The sequence below is a fragment of the Pantherophis guttatus genome, chromosome 2 (assembly GCF_059756535.1).
Source record: "Pantherophis guttatus breed Tessera chromosome 2, ASM5975653v1, whole genome shotgun sequence".
Taxonomy (NCBI): domain Eukaryota; kingdom Metazoa; phylum Chordata; class Lepidosauria; order Squamata; family Colubridae; genus Pantherophis; species Pantherophis guttatus.
Genome location: NC_142064.1, coordinates 248,728,677 through 248,746,979, shown reverse-complemented (window position 1 = coordinate 248,746,979; position 18,303 = coordinate 248,728,677). Strand labels below are relative to the sequence as shown.

The following is an 18,303-nucleotide window of genomic DNA, read 5'->3' as shown; positions in this document are numbered from 1 at the left end:
CACTCCCTGTCACATTCTTTTTAAAAGTCATTTCTAGCTGTTGCTTTACTCCATATGAGAGATTATTTTTTGGAAGCAAGAGTTTCCAGCTTCCAGAGATTGTTTTATCCCCCCAAACTATGGTATGTCTAAAATTTACTCTTAGTGAATACTCAGAATTGCATGAAAAAAGGCATCTGATGGTGCTCCAGCCCAATTTTCAGGTTTGAAGGAGAACACATTCTTTTCTAGTTTCAAAACAGACAGATTTACCATCATCCAAGATCAATGTTAGTGGGAGGGTTGTTGATTATGCTACATTCATAGGTCTAGTTATCCGCTTGTGTGGGTAAGATCTCACGCTTTTATGTAACTTCAAACATGCATACTGGCAGGTATAAATAAACAAAAAAGCATTAGCAAAATTACAAATTTACATAACTAGAAATCGTGAAATAAAGGGGCACAAATCCTTTGTAGGGAAAAGTGATGTTTACACCTTAAAATGCATTTTATGCAGATCATTGCTGTTATACAGGACAGCATTCCATTACATTGTGTGAATATGGTATTTTTTACATATTTATTATGAAATAAGGACTAAACAGGTTCAAGTCTCAAAATCTTAGAATGATGTTTTTCTTCTCTGGTCAAGTCCTTTATTCTTCACAGTTGGAGCTGTATTTTTTTAATGGTTTTAGAAAACAGTAGAGCAAGATATGCACAGACAACTGGCTACTGTCACAGTATCCCCTATAACTCTTGCAATCTAACTTTAGGAACTCTCTTCTTCTGTTAAAAATCACAAATTTCTCAAATTCAGTCTGTTCTTGTTTTGATTGGCCTGGGAAAGCTAATAGTGAAATGGTTCTAGAGCAGGGGTGTCAAACTCGCGGCATCATGTGGTCGTCACGTGATGTATGATGACTTCCCCCCCCCGCTAAACCCCGTGGTGGCGTGGCCAGCACGTTACGCATCTGGCCTGCGGGCCGCGAGTTTGACACCCCTGTTCTGGAGGATCAGAAGGAAGAATGGACAAATGTTTATTTGGTGGCCTATGGAACATCTGTTGCTCATGCAAATTGAAGAGCCAGTTTGGTGTAGCGGTTAAAGATTGAAAACTGGGAGCCTCGAGTTCTAGTCCTGCCTTAGGCACAAGGCCAGCCAGGACCCAAGTCAGCCTTTCCAAACCACTTCCCCAAAAAAAGGTCAACCCAGCTATGTGGAGTTATCTCTGTAGTCTCAGTGATCACTCAAATAAACAATCAATCAAACCTTCAGTTTTGCATGTCAATGGTTTATGCCATATCATAGTGAAGCGTTCTGTAAAAATATTTTGGGGAAAAATGCATTAGTTACTTGTACATATTCCTTGATTTGATACACAAAATGCCTATTAACAGGACTTAACTTACTTTAAATTCAAAGGCAATTAGCTGCCCAGTCACTTGCAAGGGCCCTTGTGCAGCAACAGCACCTGTCCCCGACTCCCTAAAGCAGGTATTCTGGTATCACATGACTGCCCTCTGCTGGGCGTTCCTATAAAAACATGCATTTAGTTTAAACAGTTGCAGTTTGTGCATCTAAGTGCAGCCATTTTTTTGTCTCGAATCAAATTACTAAACTGTTCCACTAAAAACTTATTTCCTATCTTTTCTCATGAGAAATAAACACAGGTTCATAGTAATAAGGCTATGAAATATGTTTAAAAGACCAGTTAGTTTTGCTGGAGCCCCTTAAATGTGAGAACCAAAATGGCTTTCCATTACTGTAAAATATTTGGGATCCGCTTAGATAGATTGTGACTTGTCTGTTGACTGTTTCACAAGTCTTGGCAAAGGGCAGCCCTGTTCTTGGTGTATTTGTTTAAATAATACCTCCTCAAAGTTCAGAGTTCGCTCAGCTTTGCCAGAGGCACACGTGTGCAATACAGGTAGTCTTCGACGTACGACCATGAGCCCAAAATTTCTGTTGCTAACTGAAACGTTTGTTCAGTGAATTTTGCCCCATTTTACAACCTTTCTTGCCACATTTGTTAAGTAAATCACTGCAGTTTATTAACTTAGTAACCCGGTTGTTAAATTAATCTGGATTTTCCCCTTGACTTTTCTTGTCAGGTCACAAAAGCGGATCATGTGACCCCGGGACACTGCAACGGTCATAAACATGAATCAGTTGTCAAGCATCCGAATCATGATCCTGTGACCATGGGGATGCTGCAACAGTTGTATGAAAAACTGTCATAAGACACTTATTTCAGTGCCATTGCAACTGAATGGTCACTAAATGAACTGTTGTAAGCTGAGAACTACCTGTATAACGTGTTCCTTAAAACTATGGGGGCTGGGATATGCTTCAGCTAAGCAAAATGATAAACCAGAGCTTTGTTCTGCAGGATGGCAGGAGAGACTCTGGCCTTATGACAGAATACATGTTAAACGAACTATTTATTATTATTTTATTAATCGTATTTCTATGCCGCCCACTCTCCGAGGACTCTGGGCGTCTTACAACAATCGACAGTATACTAAATAGCATATTGCCCCCAACAATCTGGGTCCTCATTTTACCCACCTCAAGGATGGAAGGCTGAGTCAACCTTTAGCCGGTGAGATTTGATCCACTGATCTGCTGAACTAGCAGTCAGCTGAAGTAGCTGCAGTACAGCACTCTAACCACTGCGCCACCTCGGCTCTATTATCTCTCGGAACTATTCCAGCTTCAAGAGGGCTTAGATTATAGTCTGAGCTTTCATTGACAGGAGACAGTCCTTTAGGAGCAGTGATGGCGCAGTGGTTAGAATGCAGTATTGTGGGCTAACTCTGCCCACAGGCTGGAGTTCGATCCTGACTGGCTCAATGTTGACTTCTACCTTTCCAAGGTTGGTAAAATGAGGTCCCAGATTGTTGGGGGCAATATGCTGACTCTAAACCGCTTAGAGAGGGCTGTAAAAGTATTGTGAAGTGGTATATAAGTCTAAGTGATGACTAACCTTTTCCAGACCAAGTGCCCCCCGCACATGCGCAGCAAAGACCCGAAGACCAGCTGGCCGGTGGAAGGCATGCCCACATGCGCAGCGGAGCTGAACTGGGGCAACAGATTGCGTACCATCAGAGAGGGTGCTGTGTGCCACCTCTGGCACACATGCCACAGGTTCGCCATCACGAGTCTTAAGTGCTGTTGCTATTGATGAACCACCCACCCAGACATACAACAGATGTCAAAACGGATACTGCTACACTTGTTCCAGAGGGCTACATTTTAAGCAGATTCGCACATGGTCTGCCATATAGGCCTTTTAAATGAGATTTCGCTCAAAAGACAGCTTACAGCTCAATGGTAGACAACAAGCCTCACATCAATGCTGAGCTACAAGCAATAAGCTAAATCATGAGGCACATCCCTCTCACTTCCTAAACCATGAGCTTGGCATTGTCCTCTTAACTCTACAAACACAGAACCCCTCTCCCTCTCATTGCAGCTACCATGTGCAGGCCCACAACACATGTGGAACACGGAAAAAACTTGTCTCCGGCATAGGCTATGAATATTGCTAACAAGGTGAGATTAGGTATCTTCCTTATATGTTTCCACATGTTCCTTTTATGATTTTTTTTTTCTGTGCTGCTTAAATAAAAACTTAAATTGCAGTTCACTGATAATGCATGATATCCTAAACAGGGTTAACCCACATTAAAAACTTCATCTCAAAGACTATAAATCAATTTTAGACAAATAATTTTATTTCAGTCTACCCGACAGATTTCCTCCGAGGACAGAAATTCACTAGCAGCCTGCAATTGATAACAACTAGATACAAGACACAAACAGTGGTGCATGGTAATCGCTTTCAGGCCTTCTTTTCCACGCTGGGCTCATGCTGCAAAGAAAAGCGGCCTGCCTCGGATCTAGCTGTAAGCCTGGGGAAAAAATCCAGCTCTTTTGGCAACAGACATCTTACAGCAGATGCTTGTCTGTGACTGGGAGAAGCAGCTGACAGATCCCTGAAGGGGCAGGCAGCCATCCCAGTAGAGTCTCTTTCTCTAGCCTGCTTAGAACGCCTCTTGTCTCGTCTTACCCTTAAAGGCTTATTCAAACATGGCAGCAGGAGGAGGAGGTATGAGTCCAGCAGCTGTCACACGCCGTTCGCTTACCAGGAAGTTGAAAGTGGCACAAGCATTAGACTGTGGAGCCAAAGAGATGAGAAAGAATAAAAGAACAGCCCAGCTGGAAAGAACCTTGGAGGTATTCTACTCCAAGCCCCTGCTCAAATAGGAAACCCTATATGGTTGTCCAATTTCTTCTTCAAAACCTCCAGTGTTGGAGCACCCACAACTTCTGGAGGCAACTCCCTCCACTGATTAATTGTTCTAACTCTCAGGAACTTTCTCCTTAGTTCTAGGTTGGTTCTCTCCTTGATTAGTGTCCATCCATAAGGAGGTATGTACAGCTGGGCACCTGGGTCCAAGTTCAAAGCCAACCAAAGGAATCAATGTGGAAAAAAAAATGAGTGTATTTTTATTGCTAGTTCATGCTTTAGCGAATCACTATACCAATGCATACGGAATAGAATAGAATAGAATAGAATAGAATAGAATAGAATAGAATAGAATAGAATAGAATAGAATAGAATAGCAGAGTTATTCTTTTAATCCAACCCCCTGCTTAGGCAGGAAACCCTATACTATTTCAGACAAATGGTTATCCAATCTCATCTTAAAAACTTCCCATGTTAGAGCATTTACAATTTCAGGAGGCAAGTTGTTCCACGGATTAATTGTCCTAATTGTCAGAGGAAAGAAAAGAGCAATACAAATTCCATTGCAAAATGCCAAAGGCATCACTGCCAAATTTTTCTGGAGCATACAATCCAAGCAAAGACTTCTGGAGATAAAAAAATAAGCTCCATGTGCATTTCTGTGCACTTTAAAGAAACAAATCATGAGGACTAGAAGTATGCAACCTAAATAAGATTGCTAAGCATGCCGAACACTGCAGCAGGCAGCAAGGTTTCAAGCTGCCTGTGCCACCCAGCTTTTTATATTTTGAGGTTTCATGAAATCCTAGACCAGAAGAAGAAGAAAATTCTACTGCGTTGCTTTCTCCCCTAATCTTTCTTGCTATCTGCTTCTTCCTGTCCTTACCACACCATCTCTTACCGTGCTTTGTATTTCCACAGCAATCCCACGTTGGTGCAAACATTTCAGGACATCAGGATCCAGCCTCTCTACTTTGGCTCCCGTTCCCAGGACCACAATTTCTAGGACAACCAACAGGGGAATGCAGGGAAGGATTGTGAGATGATCTTTCCTCCTTAAGGTGGAAACTTACAAAACCCTCTTAAAACCCAGCCCAGGATTCACAGTTATTTTGTACCTATTTTAGGCTCCAGCATATGGAACAGAGCAAGACTGCCTGGAATAATATCTTTATACGTGCCAACCTGGAATTTGAAACAAAATAATAAAAGACAAACTCTTCCAATAGTGAATACACAGCATAACAAAAAAGCAGCGTTTTTCAACCTTGACCAGTTGAAGATGTTTGGACTTTAATGACCAAAATTCTCCAGCCAGCATGTTGAAGTCCACACATCTCAAGTGACCAAGATTGAGAAACACAGTTTTATTTATTTTTTAACAGTTTATTTATACATTTTCTCTTTACATACGTAAGTGCTTTGTGAACAGCGTATTGTCTAGATCAATTTGCTTACATAACAGTACTTTTCCAGTCCCTAATCTCTACCTCTATTATCCAATGAGAAACACTGTTTTAGATGGACTACATGATCTCCGAAGGTGAACGGGAGTTTTATGCATTAAAATACCATATTTTTCAGAGTATAAGACACACCAGAGTATAAGACGCACCTTAGTTTTTGGGGAGAAAAATAAGAAAAAAGCTGATTGGGCAGGTGGATCGGCCTCCCGGAATAACCCCAATCAGCTGTTCCCAGAGGTGAATTTTAGCAACAGGTTCCTTGGTTGTGAGCTCTGTGCCTTGCTTTTTTTTTCTGCCTCTGAAAGCCTCCAAAACAGCTTCAGAAAAAAAAAACCTCTGAGGCTCTGTTTGGGGGTTTCTTTTCTGAAGCTTCGTTTCTGATGCTTTTTTCAGCCTCTGAAACCTCCGTTTGAGAAGCTGGGCGGGGCTACATTCGGAGTATAAGACGCACCCAGATTTTCACCCTGTTTTTTGAGGAAAAAAGGTGCGTCTTATACTCTGAAAAATATCGTACATAGTTTCCATTAAAAACATAATTCTACGTGAATCACAAACTGGTGGTTCTTATTAAATGACACTCGTTCAGCAACTCTTCAAACCTGTGATGGCATTAAATGAGTGGTAGTTATGACTGATCTTAGAAAATCTCATTGTTGCAGTGACCTCATGGTCACATGATCACAATCCAGGTGTTCAGCAACCAGCCCAGATTTCTGACTATCACAGCGTCCCGCTATCACATGAACATACTTGGCAGCTTCTCACAAGCAAAGTCATTGGGGAAGCCGGCAGGAAGTCAGCTCATGCGGTTCTTGCTTAATGACAGAACTGCTGGAACTGCCATCGCTAAGCGTCATGTACATTGCAGTTTACAAAAATATTGCCTAGTAATGGAAATTCCCATCATTAAGCAAGGGCTCACTGTAAATGGATTTAAGGAAAAATATATTAAAATTAGAAAATACATATCCTGAACTGAAGAGATTCATGCATCTCTATAAAGGAACTGAAAAACTTACATTCCACTGCAAGATGGCTTGTGGCAAAATAGCGCAAGGGCCTATCACTGTGTTCCCATTGATGGAGAAACCATAATTAGTGTAATTTTCAATAAACATGATGTTTGGTGATTCTTTTTCCAAACGATGGAGTGTTGTTTTCTGGAGAAGCTCATCATCGGAAGGCGTGAGGCGATGATTTCGCTGAGGCTGCCTGAAACTGAAGAGAGAACATGAGATAATGGCAGTCGGCCTGACCAGTAAGTCAAAATGCCAGTTAACCAACTACAAATTTACTGGATGTTACATGAATCACTCTTAACTAAATGGAAACCTGAGGGGCTGCCATCTGGGGTTGACCCATATCCAAAAAGGACAGACAGAACAGTAACCTTGAACATTGGTTAAAGATCTGTGCATCAGAGGTGAGTTTCAGCAGGTTCTGATCAATTCTGGAGACCTGGTAACGGAAATTTTGAGTAGTCCAGAGAACTGATAGTAAAAATTCTGATTGGCCCTGCCCCCATCTATTTTCTGCCTCCCAAGTCCCAGCTGATCGGGAAGAAATGGGGATTTTACAGTATCCTTCCCCTGCCACACCCACCAAGCCACACCCACAGAACCGGTAGTAAAATTTTTTGAAACCCATCACTGCTGTGCATGATAGGGGAGTAAAATTGTGGTCCAGTTACAAGTAGTCCTCAACTTACAACCACAATTGAGCCCAAAGTTTCTGTTGCTAAGTGTGACCTTCATTGAGGTTTTGCACCATTTTACGACCTTTCTTATCATAGTTGTTAAGTGAACCACTAAAGCTGTTAAATTAGTAATATGGTTGTTAAGTGAATCAGGCTTCCCCATTGACTTTCCTTGTCAGGCGGTTGCAAAAGGGGATCACATGACCCCGGACACTAGAACCGTCATAAATATGAGTCAGTTGCCAAGCGTTTGAATTTTTATCATGTGACCATAGGGGATGCTGCAATGGTCGTAAGTGTGAAAAATGGTCATAAGTCACTTTTTTTAGTGTCATTGTAACTTCAAATGGTCACTAATCGAACTGCTGTAAGTCGAGGACTATCTGTACTTCTAGCTACATTGTGAAAAAACAGCATTTAAATTACAGTAGGCAGAAGGCCTTGCCCTCGTATTTTAATCCAGAATAATTTACATCCCATTATTGTAGTTTTCCCAACCTCAGCCATTTTAAGACCCATGGACTTCAACTGCCAGAATACTCCAGCCAGCACTACAATTTTTATGAGGTAAATGCTCTAGACAGAATGGCATAATTAAATAATTTTGGCACTCTCCCTTCTGTAAGGTTCAACTGCCCTATTGATACTGCTAGTTTCTCAATGGGTTTAAACCAGTGGTGAAATCCAAATTTTTTTACTACCGGTTCTGTGAGCGTGGCTTGGTGGACGTGGTGTGGCTTGGTAGGCGTGGCAGGGGAACTGCAAAATGTCCATTCCCTCCCCACTCTTCGGAGAAGAATACTGCAAAATCTCCATTCCCACCCCACCCTGGGGCCAGCCAAAGGTGGTATTTGGCAGTTCTCCGAACTACTCAAAATTTCCACTAATGATTCTCCAGAACCTGTCAGAACCTGCTGGATTTCACCCCTGGTTTAAACTTCTTCAAACAAGTACACTAAGGACCTCTCAAACAAGGTTTTAGCTTTTCAAGGTACAGGTAGTGCTCGACTTTCAACAGTTCATTTAGTGACTGTTCAAAATTACAGCGCTGAAAAAAGTGACTTATGTGGCTTATGACCGTTTTATCACACTTGCGACCATGACAGCATCCCCAGGATCACGTGATCAAAATTCAGATGCTTGGCAACTGGTTCATAATTTATGACAACTGCAGTGGAGGGGAGGGAGGGTTCAAGTGATCTCCTTTTACGACCTTAATTTACCAATGCCAGTGATTCACTTAACAACCGTGGCAAGAGAAGTCATAAAATGGGCCAAAACTCCTTTAAAAACGGTTCCACTTAGCGAAAGAAATTTGGGGCCCCAATTGTGGCCACAAGTTGAGGACTACCTGTAATTACATATGGTTTTGAAAAGTGTGTGGATATAAAACAATGTAAACCCCCACACCCAAAACTCCCAACTGAATGGGCGAGGAAAGCCCCTTTCCTTTCCCAAAGGATTCCTCTGCATCCCGACAGGCAGCAGATCTCCCAACATCAAATCCGATTTAAATTCAGACTCCCAACATAATTTACAAACCCAACCAGACCCTTTGCCGTGCAACTTTCTAAGCCACAACTAAGCCAAGCGCGTTATTTTTTTCCCCTGCACCTCCTCACAGGAAAAAAAAAAAAGAGATTTAATTCCCCCTGCAAGGCAAGCTTCTACTATGGGATTTCACAGCCACACGTGCAAAGAGTTTGCTCAGCCGCCAAGAACGGAAAAGTGCCCTCCCGCCTTCTCTGGACAGGGGTCCTTCCACCCTTCCCCAGGATCGAACCGGCGTTTCCTGAGCGCCCCTATCGAAATCCGGCTTGCTGAGCTTCAGCCAAGGTCAATTGGGAGTCTCAGTCCCCCGGAGACACACACACACAAACACACAACCCCGGGTATATCTTTCACGGGGAGGCGAGGAGAGGAGCCTCCGCAACGCGAGCCGAAATGCAGATGCAGCAGCAGCAGCAGCTCGAGCCCTTCCCCGGGTGCAAAGGGGCGACGGGCGCTTTTCGGCTGCAGCCCCAGGGCTACACTGACCTGCGGGGGAAAGCCGGCCTTGCTCTCCAGACGAGAGCCGAGCCCAGCAACCGGAGGGCAGCCATGAGAGAGGGCGGGAAGAGCGGGCGGGGCCTTGCCGACGACCCCCCTCTAGCGGCCGTGCGAGCGAGGACGCTCAGCTGTCCATGCCGTCGTGCTCAACTTGTCCAATCCCTCAGTCAGTCAGTCAATCAGAATAGAGCTGGAAGGGACCTTGGAGGTCTTCTAGTCCAACCCCTGTTTAGGCAGGAAACCCTACACCACTTCAGACAAATGGTTATCTAATCTCTTCTTAAAAACTTCCACTGTTGGAGCATTCACAGCTTCTGGAGGCAAGTTGTTCCACGGATTAATTGTTCTGTCAGGAAATTTTCAGTGTCTTAATTCCTAATATAAGTAGTCCTCAATGTACGACTAATACTGGTAATCAGAATTTCTGTTGCTAAGTAAGGGTTGTTGCTAAATGAGTTGCACACATTTTTTTAAACCTTTTTTGCCATAGCTGTTAAGCAAATCATATCAGTTGTTAAGTGAATAATGTGGTCTTCAAATGAATCCAGGTTCCCCCATTGACTTTGCTTGTCGGAAGCCACCTGGGCAGGTCATCAAATGGCAATCACATGACCCAGGGATGCTGTGACAGTCATAAGAGCAAGTCACTTTTTTCAGTGCCATTGTAACAGTCACTAAACGAATGGTTATAAATCAAGGGCTACCTGTATACTAAGGCAGGAATGTCTCCCTCAGGTGTCTAAATTAATTCTCGTCCAAGGTTTCTTTCTTGTGCTACCACCAGATGGAGCTGAGTTTTATAGATAAGGAAACATTAAATGTTGATAGTCCTGCATTTAAAATGAAAGAAAACAAAAGAGTAATTTTAGATGTGTTTGGACTGGTTTTACAGCTATTGAAGTGCTGAAAACGTAACAACTAATGGTACCACTTCAATGTCTGGAAAACACGGACAATGCATTTCTCCCAAATGACAGCCACTGTAAAAACTTTCACTTAGTTGAATCTCTTATTTATATCACGAAAAGGCCAAGTAGTATAGTAGTATAATTTCCCTTTTAATCCCTCAAACCCTTCTCCATCATGCCAATTAATTAAAAACAGGGGCCCTTGCCAGCTACCTATGAATTTATTTTTAAAATACGCCAAGGCCTTTTCCAGTGCTTTCAGAATAGACTGAAACCATAAAGGCTGTGCTTTTAAATACAGCAATAGAATGAATTCAAATATAAAATCCAACTAACCAAGAAAATAAATCCAATCAACCAAAGGGAAACCCATGCACAGATGAAAAACAAAAGAGAAGCGTTTTTTTCACTTGTAAGTGGAAGCCAATTTGGTGTAGTGGTTCAGGTGATGGCCTACAAACCAAGAGATAGTGAGTTCCAGTCCTGCCTGAGGTATGAAAGTCATCTGGCTGACTTTGGGCCACTCACTCTCAATCCTATTCACCTCACAGGGTTGTTGTGGGGAAAATAGGAGGAGGAAGTAATATTAAATACATTTAACACCTTGAGTTACTTATAAAGTAATAAAGGGGGGGGATAAAAATCTAAAAAATTCACTGTGTTTCATCATACTGTTCATTTTAATTATTTATGAAACATACTCATTATTTTGCACTAAGAAATTGAGGTATATACATACTGTAGTTTGCTGCTCTGCTGTGTAATCCTTACAGCGGACCTCAAAAATCTGTTAGGTTGAGAAATAGTAATTGACAAGTTTTCCTTTTTCCATCATTCTAGCCCAAATTTCCACCAAATGGGGATCCCCTGGATAAGTGGCACCCAGAATTTTTCTACATCTTAAAGGCACTAGCTTGCAGAAGGCTGTTTTAACTAGGATACCATGCCATTAAATGTCTGTCTATATTGCTTATTGCCAAATGTCTACCTATTTTATTTTGATATAGACACTAACTTCACACAGATGATGAATGCATGATGTATGCTGTACTCTTATATTAATACTGTTTTTGCTTCTCCGGTTCCAGAATTTGTTATGGGTTGTTAGTCCTCGACTTACAACCCATTCATTTAGCGACCATTCAAAGTTACGACAGCACTGAAAAAAGTTACTTATGACTGTTTTTTCACAATTACGATCATTGCAGCATTCACATGGTGACATGATCAAAATCTGGGCACTTGGCAACTGGCATGTATTTATGACAGTGGCACAGTCCCAGGGTCACATGATCACCATTTGTGACCTTCCCAGCCAGCTTCTGACAAGCCAAGTCAATGGGGGAAACCAAATTCGCTTAATGACTGCATGATTCAATTAACTGCAATGATTCGCTTAACAACCGTGGCAAAAAAAAATATAAAATGGGACACAACTCACTGAACAACTTGCCTTGCTTAGCAACGGAAATTCTGGGCTCAATTGTGTTCGTAAGTCAAAGACTACCTATACGTTACATTTTTCAAATTATATGCTTTGTTCAATCCTCATGAGACAAACTGTCAGGCTGTAGCTTGAAAATTTCCCCCCCACTTTTTTTTTTTTTTTGGAGAAAGAGACATTGACAAACTGACTATTTTGTCTCAGCACCACCACTGTTTCTAGATACACTGGGAAAACACTAATCCTATATTGTGATAAACAACAGCCTGAGTTCAAAATGTTGGATTTTTCTCCGAAAGGGTTTAGGTTCTGCCTATCTGATGGAACAACTTACATTATGATGATGCACTGGTGATATTATCTAGTTTGGGTAAAGAAACCTCTGCAAGAAAACAACCAAAATCAAGAGAGCTCCAAGGCCCCCTCAACTTACATTTTTTTTCATACACCCCACTCAATCTAAGCTGCAATCACTAATGAAGTCTCATGTAAATCAAACCCTTATTTAAAAGCAAGCCTGCTTTTAAATGAAATTTTCCCGTTTGCACATCATACCCAGTTTAATCCTTACTAATTTTAGGTGAGTTTAGTTAATTGTCCCCAGAACAGACTCTCTTAATTGTTGTAGCGTCACATTACATATATTCCTGAGAAGGTGGATTGGGAGCAATTTATTCTTTCCTTTTTTTTTTACCCTTCTTTTTTTTAATAGTCCTATCTTATTATTTAAAAATAAATGGGGGGAAAAAGCTGAAAGATAACCAGTAATTAAAGTATCTCTACTCCTCTGGGGGTAATTAAGAAGCTATACATCAGTAATCTTCCAGCTATAAACAATGAGACGAAATCCAAGGGCTGGATTTAATGATGGAAAGGCGCTTCGTTGAATGTATTTTCAAATAAACATTAGACAAGTCCTGGCCATGGGGACAGATACAGCGGGATAACATAGCATTATATTAAGTGCTCTTTAAAATATTCATTTCAATTTGGTCTCTGGAGAACAGAACTGGACTGATTTCTCATCAGTTCCTGATGTGGAAATCACCTCCTTCACACCAAAATAGTGAGTGTCAGACAGGAATGGCCAATAGTACCACACATAATGACTGGCGGGGGACAGAACTGGATGAAGTCTGCAATGACCTGGTTTGTGGTTCGGGGGATTTTTAATCCAAATTACAAGGGGAAATTGGGTGCTTCCTTTTTTGTGACTCACTTTTAGATCGTATACGATGGTTTTCCTTGCAAAAATCTGTTCGGCAATGCTCAAATCCAGTGATGCTGTCAGAAGAAGCCCTGAGACCTACAACAACAACAACAACAACAACAACCAAATCAGAGGTGGGTTTCAGCAGGTTCTGACCAGTTCTGGAGAACTGGTAGCGGAAATTTTGAGTAGTTTGGAGAACCGGTAAATAATATCTCTGACTAGCCCCGCCCCCATTTATTCTCTGCCTCCCACTGATTGGGAGGGAATGGAGATTTTGCAATAACCTTCCCCTGGAGTGGGGAGGGAATGGAAATTTTACAGTATCCTTCCTCTGCCACGCCCACCAAGCCACACCCACAGAACCGGTTGTAAAAAAATTTGAAACCCACCACTGAACAGAATAGTTGGCAGAAGTTGCCACCTGCCATGGAAAGAGTTGAAGAAAAGAGCCTTGACCTTAATCTATGCCAGGGCTTAGTGAAACTCCAGAGGAAGATCCTAGATTGCTTTTGAGGTGGGGGTTTCCCCAGCTGTGGAATCAGTGGAGGTAAAGAGTTAAATTCACATTAAAAATTATTTTTCTTTTATGTGGTGAATCAGGCAAACATGCCGACTTGAATTTCAGGTCTTTATGTCTCCTGCGGATACTCGGCACTCCGGCTTCTTTCCTCCCTATATTTTTCACACCTGCTCTGCATCCCCCATCGATCTAAACCAGAAGCGGTGGAAAACACCAAACCTTGGGGACGCTGGGGTATTTCCACCAGCAGTAGTGGCAGCACCTGCATGTTAATTGAGAACACAGATACTAATAAATTTCACTCTAACCAACAACAGATGGGTAAGCATGTCATAATATTGTATGGCATTACAGTTGGCTGAGTTTGGGCTGCAAAATTCTGAATGAGCACCGGGTGAGAACAAAGAAATACAAAAGCCTTAATTTTTTTTAAATATCATTTACTGGTTATCGAGACTTTTGCAACCTAGATCTGGAAGCTGCTTATAGCAAAGTAGACTCTGGCAAAATAGTTCATATGTACCCATAATTCAAATGTTGGGTGTGATGTTTAATGAGAGACTGCTAAACCACTGCCAGATGGTTGCCAACCAGAGAAGACAACTAACTCCCTACTACGCAAGCAATAGCCCAGAGGGACTTTCTATTCAGAATCAGATAGCTTGGGAGGTTTCTTTTAACATTTTTTTTTTGAATTCTGCTTTGTATCCATCACTAGTTAATAGAACAATGCTGCTAACATGGGAAACAGATCTTACAACAAAGCTGAGTGTGTACTTTGCCCTCACATTTGCACCAACTTAGGCCCCAACGAGTATGCACACAACGTTAGAGACACTTTCATCTAGTGTGATATCAGCCATCTTCTGCCGGCAATGTCCATTTGGAAATTATTTACTTGTTTATATATTTATATGCTACCCATCTCACCAATAAGACAATATTTTAATCTTGCAAAGGTACTCAAAAATAGCTGTTTTGGAACAAGGAAATTTTACCACACACGGTGGTGTGCTGAAGCGCACACGGTGGTCTTCCGTGTGCGCTTCAAGGTCTTGGTTACCACCTTTAGAGCGCTCCATGGCTTAGGACCTGGTTATCTACGAGACCGCCTGCTGCCACCAGTGGCCTCCCACTGGCCTGTACGCTCTCATAGAGAGGGGCTCCTCCGGGTGCTGTCGGCCAAACATGTCGACTGGTGGCCCCCAGGAGGAGAGGCTTCTCTGGGGGGGCACCTACTATCTGGAATGAGCTCCCCCTGGAGATACGGAGGATCCCGGATCTACGCACCTTCCGCCGCACTCTTAAAACCTTTTTATTCCATCAGGCTGGCCTGGACTAATTTTTCCCTTTTTCCCTTTTAAAACACAAATTTTAATTGGTTTTAATTTATTGGGGTGTTTTAAATTGTCTTCAGCCAATTGTTTAATTCGGTTTTATTCTGTTTTTAAATTTTGTATTTATGTGTTTTTATCTTGTGGCTGTTCACCGCCCTGAGTCCTTCGGGAGTAGGGCGGTATACAAATTAAACAAACAAACAAACAAACAAACAAACAATTGAGCATGAGATGTATCAACAGATTTCTGACAATCTCAAAAGGTCTCAATAAACACAATGGGTTTTTAACTTGTTCTTGACGAACGTATCTTTTCCTTTATGTTCACTGAGAGCGTATGCACCAAGACAAATTCCTTGTGTGTCCAATCACACTTGGCTAATAAGAATTCTGTTCTGTTCTGTTCTGTTCTATTCTATTCTATTCTATTCTATTCTACAATTGCTAATTGATAAAGAGCAATTGGGTAACGAACTGCAAGAAAATTATCAAGATCAGAGAGCGCCAAGGACTATATAGTTCTATTCCGAGCTATAAATATTCTCTTCTGTTGAAAACAACCCAGCCTGGTGGCTATCTTTAAAACCTTGCAAAATTCCACTTGTTTCTTAGCAGGGAGGCCAAGAATATTTTGACAAGACTGGGTAAGGAATTGAAAATTTGTGCAGTGGCAATAATGATCTACATCGTTGTTGTGATAATGTTTCTCTCAAGTTTGCTGTCTTGCCTCAGTTAGGAGGTTTAGGAGATTAGAGAGAGATGGATGCCCTGCACACCTGTACGTTGGATCACAGCCATGCCTGAAACCCAACTCCCCTAAGCTGCTTGGTGAGGGTCTTGTGTTCCCTGATTCGCTGCATTAATAGGCTGGGAGGCAGACATGGCCCCTCTGTTGCTTCCCCTCCTTCCTACTGACATCACTTGAAGCCATCTGCGATCATCTGGACGCTGAAGCCACTTTGGCGCCTTGCGTTTCTGTTTCTTCTCGCTTTCTCTCTCAGACATGCACCCATATGCACCTCGGTTAAGACAAAAGCTGTAATTAAACAAAGCCTTTCTCCTCCCAGTTAATTTTATTTGGGTTCTGATATATTCAGCTGGGAGAGGCATGAGTATGTGTAAGGCAGAAAGGTGACTTTATTGTACCTACTTGGATTTTCTGCAGCTGTAGTGTCTGGAACAAGATCGTCAACAAGGGTTTGAAGAATAAGGACCCTATTATTTGAAATAAAAATGACACGTAAACTAGGAAGGACCGATGGACGATCTCCCTAGGAAGTAGGCTAAAGCTGAGACAAGTGCAGCTCCTTACAACAGAATCCAGTCTAATATCAGAGACAAATTTCTCCTGCTTCATTTGCTACAAAATGTGTGTATATAAATTAAAGGAAAAGAAAAAAAAAAACCCTTAGCCCAGCTGCTTTTTGAGATTAGCCTCAAACCTGGACTTGAACCAGAAAGTTGTCAATTTGATCTCACATACAAACATAGATTCTTTAAAACTAAATTCTCTCTCAAAAGAAAGTTTTTCAAACAGCACGAGAAATATCCTTCTAAAATACAGGACTCATCGGGGAAGACCCCACCCCCAAAAAAGGAAAAATGGTTGGTCTGCAAATTGGTGCAGCAGCACAAATTCAGCAGGATTCCACACAAAGAAAATGTGTTTTGAAGGAAAGGACAGTAATATATTTTCCTGTATATTTACAATTCCAGCCTGAAGAATTACACAACAGATTCATCTAAAATGTAAAAAGAATTGTTAATATAATCATGGCACTGGAACGGTTTTCCCTCTTTAAAGGTTCTGTAGATAGCTGATCAGCTAAAATAATTTGTTTAACCCAGTGGTTCTCAAAACTGTGGTCCGGGGACCCCTGGATGGGATCTCTATGTTGTCACAGGGGATCCACGAAGGCATGAAGAAATGTTATGATTTAAATCGGGGTGAAATCCAGTAGGTTCTGGAGAACCGGTAGCGGAAATTTTGAGCAGCTTGGAGAACCAGTAGCGGAAATTATGAGTAGTTCGGAAAACCGGTAGTGGAAATTTTGAGTAGTTCGGAAAACCGGCAAATACCACCTCTGGCTGGCCCAAGAGTGGGGTGGGAATGGAGATTTTGCAATATCCTTCCCCTGCCATGCCCACCAAGCCATGCCCACCAAGCCATACCATGCCCATCAAGCCATGCCCACAGAACCATAGTAAAAAATGTGGATTTCACCACTGATTTAAATCTTGAGTTAAGTCTTGGGGGTCGATGGCTGTGATATGTGGCCACAAAAGTTGTTTAAAGGCAGTCCATGATGAAGAAAAGATTGACAACCACTGGTTTAATCCATTAAATCTCACCCTCCAAAGCCTAATGCAAGTGATTCTCTTTCTATGAACGATTTAAATCAGCCACCCTGGAAGTCGAGTGTTTTTATTTGGTCTCATTGGACTCTATTCTCACCAAATAATGAGGTTACCCATTCATAAAATGGCCACCGCAAGTGCTTATCCAGAGCCCAAATGCCCATTTCTCAGGAATCCAATAATTGATAGCTTCATCACCATACCATACCTGTGACTTTTTCCCCCCCTGTACAGGTGGACCAGTTTCCAAACCAAAGAATGTGCTTTAATCACCTTTTTTTTTTTTTTTTTTTGGTAAAGGACTTTTTTGGGGCCTACAGGTACTTTCTTGAAAATAAGGATGATTTATTTTATTTATTCATTTTATTTGTTTGTCAAACATGTACAAAGTAGCAAGTATAAGTATGAACATAAACATTAACAAAGGAAGTAAATACAGATAAATGGGGACATTAGGACAGGGACGGTAGGCACGCTGGTGCACTTATGCACACCCCCTTTACGGACCTCATAGGAATGGGGTAAGGTCCATGGGTAGACAGTTTAAGGTTGAAGCTGTGAGGGTTTGAGCATGTAACAACTGAGTTGGATAGAGCATTCCAGGCGTTGACCACTCTGTTGCTGAAGTCGTATTTTCTGCAATCAAGTTTGGAGCTGTTTACCTTGCTTTTGTATCGATAGTTTGCCTGTGTATTATTGAGGTTGAAACTGAAAAAGTCATTGACATATAAGACTTGCAGCAGACAATTTTGTGTACTGTGCTTAGATCAGACCTAATGATGTCAGAAGCTGGCAGTTTGTAGCTTGTCTACGTTCTATTCTTCTTCTAAGTTAAAACTAATAAGGTGGGGCAGAGAATTTGGCAAGCACCGAGGGAGATGTCTCGTGTATGTGGGCCTCACGTGGTCCAACCTTGGACTAAAGGGGGACTGCAAGTATCTTGTTCAAATCTGCTTCTTCTCATTCACCAGCCCCACTTGGCCTTTCAGTAGGAAAAAGACATCACAAAACTCACTTAGTGGCTATATTCAAATGTGCTCCATTTAGTCACACTTTACTTAAATTACAGTATATG

The 18,303-nt window shown here is 41.8% G+C and overlaps 1 protein-coding gene across 3 annotated transcripts; it reads right to left on the bottom strand.

Moving 5' to 3' along the window:
• Positions 1-452: 452 nt before the first annotated feature.
• NDUFAF3 (NADH:ubiquinone oxidoreductase complex assembly factor 3) lies at positions 453-9,625 on the bottom strand. 3 transcript variants are annotated; one of them, XR_004593624.3, is made up of 7 exons: positions 9,437-9,625; positions 6,723-6,921; positions 5,356-5,422; positions 5,139-5,239; positions 4,058-4,163; positions 1,395-1,518; positions 453-1,302 (listed from the first exon to the last, which is right to left on the bottom strand). XR_004593624.3 is itself a non-coding variant. In XM_034431701.3 (6 exons), exons 1-5 carry the CDS (start codon positions 9,499-9,501, stop codon positions 4,068-4,070), a joined length of 528 nt encoding a protein of 175 aa, XP_034287592.2. In that variant the 5' UTR covers positions 9,502-9,625; the 3' UTR covers positions 1,261-1,518; positions 4,058-4,067. The 3 variants fall into 3 exon arrangements, 2 of the variants coding, with proteins under 2 accessions (XP_034287592.2, XP_034287591.2); XM_034431701.3 differs by having other exon boundaries at positions 1,261-1,518; XM_034431700.2 differs by lacking the exons at positions 453-1,302; positions 1,395-1,518 and having other exon boundaries at positions 3,701-4,163.
• Positions 9,626-18,303: the final 8,678 nt, after the last annotated feature.